Source organism: Juglans regia, chromosome 7, assembly GCF_001411555.2.
Source record: "Juglans regia cultivar Chandler chromosome 7, Walnut 2.0, whole genome shotgun sequence".
NCBI classification, from domain to species: Eukaryota; Viridiplantae; Streptophyta; class Magnoliopsida; order Fagales; family Juglandaceae; genus Juglans; species Juglans regia.
In genome coordinates, this window is record NC_049907.1 from 18181011 (window position 1) to 18188671 (window position 7661).

Below are 7661 nucleotides of genomic sequence, written 5' to 3' on the forward strand. Positions count from 1 at the left end.
CGATACTGGACTGCCCAAAATCAATCAGTCCGAAATGAAGATGGAGCCACAGACGATGATTTTGTATGGGGAGGAAACGAAGGGCCAAGCTTTCGCGGAAGAAAATTCAAGTGGAGATCAAGCAATGCTCTTAAACTAGGGTGGGTGTACTTGCAGGTGTGCGAAATGGTGATGAATGTCGAAGTGGAGAAGGGTGTGGGAGTCAAGGAAGATGGGGGAAATAGAAATGGTTCGTGCATTTTGGTGCCCCAGACCCAATACTGACATTTTTAACACCGTCGCAATAAGTTATTTACAATTGCAAAGATGTTTGTCATCACTATAAGACATAAATCGTTGCAAAAACAAAGTTATGTTTAAATTCTGAAAAGTTGTTAAAAAGCATTTGGCAAGTTTTAAATCGTCACAATTAATGAGTTACTGCGGTGATTTGATTTGCAACAAAAATGAAATCTCCGTAATAGGCAATTTTTCTTGTAGTGTGCATGAAGGGCAAAAAGAAAACAAAAACAAAAGAAGAAGAAGAAGATCAAAATGTGATGATTAGTACAAATAGAAAATATATGATATTAGTGATGAATTAAAGAAGCTAAAGGGGAAGAAAGATCTTGTGCACGCGCCTTCGTTAAAAGTAGGAGATATATATGTCGTGCATATATACAAAATTGATCTGGAGGCCCGGTTTAGGTGTTTTAGATGCCGAAAAGGTAGACAGCTTGAATGCACTGCTGGGAGCGAAAGGGTACTGCTGGGAGCGAAAGGACCAGGATTTCTTGGAAAATCCTGGTCCTTACCAGCCAATGCCTTCTACAAAAAGTTCGACTAAAGCATAAAACACTCTAAACAAAGAAATAAAGAAAGAAAAGCAGGCAAGCAAGCACCCACAAAGCATGCTTTTGATCAGTTTTCTTCTACCATTTAATGTTCGCTAAGAGATTAAGCTGTCAGGAACAAAGTACGGGGAGCAACTTTCTCTAGGAAAATATGATATATATAGATGAATAATGTTACATACAATCGTGGAATGCATAAACGTTATGCAGTCGCTTTGAAAAAGAGTAGGATCCACTATTAAAAAATTAATTTCTTTTCATGTGGATCTCATATTTATTCACTTTTTTCAAAACGACTGCACGGCAATTACACATTCACGACTGCAAATATCATTTCTCATATATAGATATTGTAATGATAAGTACGTAGTGTTTAATTTGATGCATTTTGTATTTTATTACACGATTGATGTATATAATATTCTGTTCAAACCATTTGCTGCATCTAGCTAGATAGCCTCTTTTTTTAATGTTCGAATTAATTACATTGGTAAAGGTAAGAAAAATACAATCACCCCAGAACATCAGATCATTATACAACTCAAAAGGAAAAAAAAAAAATTGCAAGAAATGGTGCTAAAAAACTGGTTTGGACGTTATAATTAGGCAGTTATTAGAACATTAATTTATTAGTTGAATTATTCATGTTTGAAACATTTATTTTGAAAGATATATGCACAATTAATTAATTTAATTCCATTGAGACAATATATAGTACTTGATGAACTTCGATTTTGTATCGATATATCCTTTGCATTCGGCGCTCAAATAAATAAGGATAAAATGTGGACAAAAGTCGCTAACAAAATAGAGCATCGATTTACTTGTGCATGAAATTAAAGTAGATCAGAGAGTAGTGATTATATATAATTTAGATCAAAGTTTCAAGCATGCACCTTATAACGAGAAATGGAAGCAATTATATATAATTCCTAGATACATATTTGCTACAAAGATCGATGGAAGTGATCATCAGCATGCATGGGATCGAAAAAGCTAGCTAGGGTGGTGTACATGATGGAGATGCTTTATATATAGAAAGGAAATTAATTAAGCAATGGCACATGATGAGATGATCTAGTTATATGCCTTAATTGGAATTAAATGGCTGTACGCGTGTGACAGATCATGTGCAATTTTATAGTAGTACTTCACAACTGGGTGGTCGATCTAGCTAGTAGGCAAAGGACGGGGAGGTGAATAACTCCAATATTAAGTTTGTTGTTTTTGAAATAAAAGACAAGAAAATCTTCAAACGTACAAATGAAAAATGGGGTCGTAAGCTACCATGCACCTAGCTAGCGACTAGTACTAGTTAGAAGCTAGCTAGTGCATGGAATTAGTCGTTGGTGAAAGGTGTTGATGAGGGCTGAGTCATGATGTGTTGGTAGGATGGACTAAAATGTACAATTCTAGATCTAACTTCAATGCAATGATCAATTAAAAACACATGAGAAAAACTAGAAAAAAGTGGGAGATCAAGAGTTCATGCTAGGGGCGGGGGTGTTGAGGATCATGCTGAGGATCATCTGCCTTAATCTAAGGCTCTTCATTTGTATATTCATTGACCCGTAAATATAGTAGCTCCTTAATTATTCTTTCCATTCATTTGTAATCTTTCCATACATGTACTTTCCATATACAAATATGTAATTACGTCTATATATGAAATGGACTCACTACTAAAACATGTGGTGGTTTTCAAACACTTACATGGTATCAAAGCCCTTGCGGATTAACCTCCCACAATCCCACCCATGGCTGCCGAATCCTCCTCCACTCTTCTCCCTTTCAACACTCTCGTCCACATAGTTACAATCAAACTCTCCTCCAACTATCTCCTATGGAAAAACCAATTGCTTCCCCTCTTAGAGAGCCAAGAGTTAATCGGTCATGTAGATGGAACTCTTGAGCCTCCACCTCGTTTTGCCCCTTCGGATTCTCAAACTCCAAACATCAATCACATGGCATGGAAAAACACAGATCAACGTCTCCTTAGCCTCCTGCTGTCCTCCCTCACCAAGGAGGCCATGGCTGAAGTCGTTGGTCTCTCCATCTCATGTGAGGTTTGGGTTGCCTTAGAGAACACCTTCAGCCACCGCTCCAAGGCTTGTGAAATATGTCTTAAAGATGATTTGTAGCTGATGAAACAAGACACCAAGTTTGTTTTGGAGTACGCCCGTGCCTTCAAAGCCCTCTACGATCAACTCCACGCCATTGGACGCCCTGTTGATGGCACCGACGAAGTGCATTGGTTTCTCAAAGGTCTTGGCTCAGAATTCTCGAGCTTCTCCACGGCCCAAATGGCCCTCACCCTTTTACCCTGTTTTGCAGATTTGGTGCCCAAAGTAGAGAGCTTTGAGCTCTTCCAAAAATCCTTGGAGCCTGTTGTCCCGTTTGCAACTCTGCAAAACTGAACCAGAGGAACTATTCCTCTCGTCATTCTCAAGGCCATGCTGGTGGCCACAACAGAGGATATGGCAGCTCCTCTGGAAGGCATCCTCCACACTGCCAGATATGCCGTGTGGAGGGTCATTATGCGAATCGGTGTAGGCAGCAATATGATCGCCATGTTCATGCCCCTGAAGCTCAGCTTGCTGAAGCCCTTACATCCTCATGTTCTATTTCTGGAAATGAGGCCTCGAACTGGTACTTAGACACAGGAGCTTCGGCCCACATGACTTCGGCCCAATCCAACTTGTATCAGTTCACTTCCTATATGGGTAAGGATTGTGTTATTATCGGGAATGGTGCGTCCCTACCCATTACTCACACTGGTATAATTTCACCTTCCCCTGATTTTAAATTGTTAGATGTTTTGGTTGTCCCTCACATCATTAAAAATCTTGTCCATTAGTAAATTAATGAATGATTTTCCGATCTCCAGTAGACACAATGGTGGCTTATATGTGCTAGAACGTGGAAATTCTGCTTTTGTTTTTGTCCTAAAAAATAAATCTCTTCATGCTTTGTATGATCTATGGCATGCTCGCCTTGGACATGTGAATCATTCTATTATTTCTTTTTTGAATAAACAAGGACAGCTTCATCTTACCTCTTTATTGCCATTTCCTGTGTTATGTAGTACATGTCAAATTGCAAAGAATCATCGTTTGCCTTATACTCTTAATGAACATTGATCGTCAAAGGTGTTAGATTTTATTTATTGCGATATATGGGGCCCTTCACCTGTCAAGTCCAATTTGGGTTTTGTTTACTATATTTTATTTGTTAACAATTATTCCCGTTTCATGTGGCTTTACCCCTTGAAATTGAAATCTGGATTCTATAATACTTTTATTCAATTTCAAAAATTCGTGGAAACTCAATATTCTACTCGTATAAAATTTTTTCTAAGTGACGGTGGTGTAGAATTCACTAACAACTGCTTTAAAGCATATCTTCGTACCTCTGGCATTCATCATCAACTCTTTTGCCCTTATACACCTGCCCAAAACGGTCGCGGTGAAAGGAAACATCATCATGTGACTGAAACAGGTCTGGCCTTTCTTTTTCATTCTCACCTTCCCACGTACTTATGGGTTGACGTTTTTAGTACTACAGCTTACATCATCAACTATTTGCCCACGCCGCTTCTCCGAGGTAAGTCTCTTTTTGAGCTTTTGTATGGTTCATCTCTCAATTATGAAAACTTTCATCCCTTTGATTGTCATGTTTATCATTGTTTACGTGATTACATGACTAATAAATTTTTTCCTCATAGTCTCTCTTGCATTTTTATGGGTTACAGTTCCTCTTATAAAGACTTACATTGTCTTGACCCCACCACTTCTAGAATTTATGTCACCTACCATGCCCAATTGATGAGAACCATTTTCCTTTCCACCATACTTCCCAGGCTCAACCCATATCCTCCCTTCAAATCTCTAATTTTTTGGAACCCAGTCTTCTTCATACAGACATACCCCTGCCATCTCTTGCATCACATCACTGACACATTCCTCAATCCGAATCCACCTCGTGTATTATTTGTACTGATCAAGTGGATGAGTCTTTGCAGGCAACTACTTCTCATGCAGGTTCATCTTAGCTGCCCTCAGACTCCAGCCCGGCTTCTCCGGAGCCTATCACTGAGTTGCCCATCCTTGCTCGCACTCCTATTTCAGTTGTTCCGTTGGGCTCCCATCCTATGCTCACACAAGCCAAAGTTGGTATTTTCTAAACTCGCCACCCGGCACATCTCGACCTTGTGGAATCCTCTGGCCTTCTCTCTGCTCTTCTTGCATCCACTGAGCCTAAAGGATTCAAATCCGCTGCTAAGAACTCTGTTTGGCTTGTTGCCATGGATAAAGAAGTTCAAGCCCTGCAAAGTAATCATAGTTGGATTTTGGTTCTGCGCCCCGCCAACACCAACATCGTGGGTTCCAAATGGATTTTTCGAAATACTTGCCCAATGGCTCTATTGAGCATTTCAAAGCCCGTCTTGTTGCTAAGGACTACACACAAGTACCTAGTCTTGATTACACTAACACTTTTAGTCATGTTATTAAGGCTACCATTGTCCGTGTTGTCCTTTCTCTTGTTGTGACCCACAAATGGCCTCTTCACCAACTTGATGTCAAAAATGCGTTCCTCAATGGGCATCTCACTGAACATGTCTATATGGAATAGCCCCTGGGTATATTGACCCTCGCTTCCCCAATCATGTTTGTCAGTTGAAGAAAGCTCTCTATGGCCTAAAGCAAGCTCCTCGTTCATGGTTTCAACATTTCAGCTCTTTCCTTGTTCAACTTGGCTTTTATTGCAGTCATGCAGACACATCTCTTTTTGTATTTCATAAGCAGTCTAACATGATCAATTTGCTTCTCTATGTTGATGACATCATTATTACAGGCAACAACTTCTCTCTTCTTGACAGCTTTACCTCTAAGCTCAATTCATAGTTCGCCACTAAAGGTTCACTCAATTACTTTCTTGGTCTTGAAGTTGTACCTACCACTGATGGTCTCTTTATCAGTCAGCTGAAATATGCTCTGGACATTCTCACACGAGCTCAGTTACTTGATAGCAAACCAGTCCACACTCCCATGGTTGTTTCCCAGCATCTGCCTATTGATGGTCCTCTGTTTTCGAATCCCACGCTTTACAGATCTCTTGTTGGTGCTCTCCCGTATTTGACCATCACACGTCCTGATATTGCTCATGCGTTAACTCTGTCAGTCAGTTTCTTCATGCCCCGACTGAAGACCATTTTCTTGCTGTCAAATGCATTCTTCGCTATGTTAAGGGCAAACTGCATTTTGGTCTCACTTTTCATCCATCTGTTGCTCCTGGTGCTTTAGTTGCTTACTCGGATGCAGACTGGGCAGGTTGCCCTCATACTTGTCGTACTTCTACCTCTGGATATTCTATTTATCTTGGTGACAATTTGGTTTCTTGGAGTGTCAAGAAAGAACCTATTGTTTCTCACTCCAATTGTGAATCTGAGTATCGTGCCTTGGCTTTCACTGCTGCTAAACTTCTTTGGCTCATGCATCTTCTTCATGACCTCAAAGTCTCTTATTCACACCAACCTCTTCTATTATGTGACAACAAGAGTGCAATCTTCTTGAGCTCTAATCCTGTTTCTCACAAACAGGCCAAGAATGTTGAGCTTGACTACCACTTTTTTCGTGAATTTGTTCTTACTGGCAAGCTTTGCACTCAGTATGTGTCTTCTCATTTGCAAGTTACCGACATTTTTACTAAAAGTGTGTCAATACCTCTCTTTGAATTCTTTCGCTCCAAGCTTCATGCCTGTTCCAATCCGACGCTTAGCTTGCAGGGAGTGTTGAGGATCCTCTGCCTTAATCTAAGTCTTTCCATTTGTATATCCATTGACCCATAAATATAGTAGCTCCTTATTCTTTCTATTCATTTGTAATCTTTCCATTCATGTATTTTCCATATACAAATATGTAATTACGTCTATATATGAAATGGACTCACTACTGAAACAATGAAACACTTACAGGGGATCGAAGAAAAAAAGAAAGAAAATGCGAAGCTGGGAGGAGGCCTCCCTCGAGCTTGCTGTAGTGGGGAGTGGTGGCTTTCCATCACGCGATCGATCGGTTGGTGGGTTAATTCGTGATCAGGAAGAGCTAGAGCTAGCTGCTTAATTATTGGTTGATTGTTGCATCATGATATATATATATATATATATATATATATATACACACACACACACACACACACGAGCCTCATGCATGCTTCACGTTGTTCGTCAGATGCTATTAATTAAGCACCAGTCTTGGCCGCGGAGATGCTATTAAACACTGGAAATTAAGGATATATCTCTCATCATGTGGTTACGTACACATGCAGACAATACTGAATTAAGGACATAAAATTTGTGATTCAGTTAATTTTCTTTTACTGCTGATTTAATTTGTAGAGCTAGCTAGCAGTGATTCCTTGGTCAATATTTTAATAGAGATGGAAGGTGGCATCTTCTTTATAATGGAAATTAAAGTTAATAGGAAGCTAGAAAGTAGAAAGGAAAAGTTGGCACAGTTCCACCAAATGGAACTACTATTTTGGTCAATTCAAATCCAGGGGACCAGAACACTTGTGCTTTTATCTGGGTTGGGTTTTACAGCCATAATTAATGTCATCTCTTAACTTGTCATTTCAATGGCTCTAGGCCGTCCAATTAAGATCTTTATAAACAACCAAAATCGATCCTGGCGGTAGACAGCACCTAGTTTCTAGGCCTTAATGCTCCTGATCATGATCAAGTGGTTCCTCCCACTATAAATACATTGAGTCGATATTTCATGTTCTTACAACCTCAAATTAAGAGAGATCGAACAGTACTCGCTGAGC

At 39.7% G+C, this 7661-nt stretch overlaps 1 protein-coding gene across 1 annotated transcript; it reads left to right on the forward strand.

The window, feature by feature from the left end:
• The first annotated feature begins 5644 nt into the window (after window positions 1-5644).
• LOC118348887 (uncharacterized mitochondrial protein AtMg00810-like) lies at window positions 5645-6955 on the forward strand. The gene is made up of 4 exons (XM_035691437.1): window positions 5645-5687; window positions 5781-5964; window positions 6015-6500; window positions 6808-6955. Exons 1-4 carry the CDS (start codon window positions 5645-5647, stop codon window positions 6953-6955), a joined length of 861 nt encoding a protein of 286 aa, XP_035547330.1.
• The last annotated feature ends 706 nt before the right edge of the window (window positions 6956-7661 follow it).

What these genes read in the sequence shown, in the direction of transcription:
- LOC118348887 (XM_035691437.1), top strand. Translation starts at nt 5,645, where the DNA reads ATGATCAATTTGCTTCTCTATGTTGATGACATCATTATTACAG. An exon ending in TCTCTTGTTGGTGCTCTCCC is followed by an intron (nt 5,965 to 6,014) that starts GTATTTGACCAT and finishes TAACTCTGTCAG; the next exon opens with TCAGTTTCTTCATGCCCCGA. An exon ending in ACTGGCAAGCTTTGCACTCA is followed by an intron (nt 6,501 to 6,807) that starts GTATGTGTCTTC and finishes AAACACTTACAG; the next exon opens with GGGATCGAAGAAAAAAAGAA.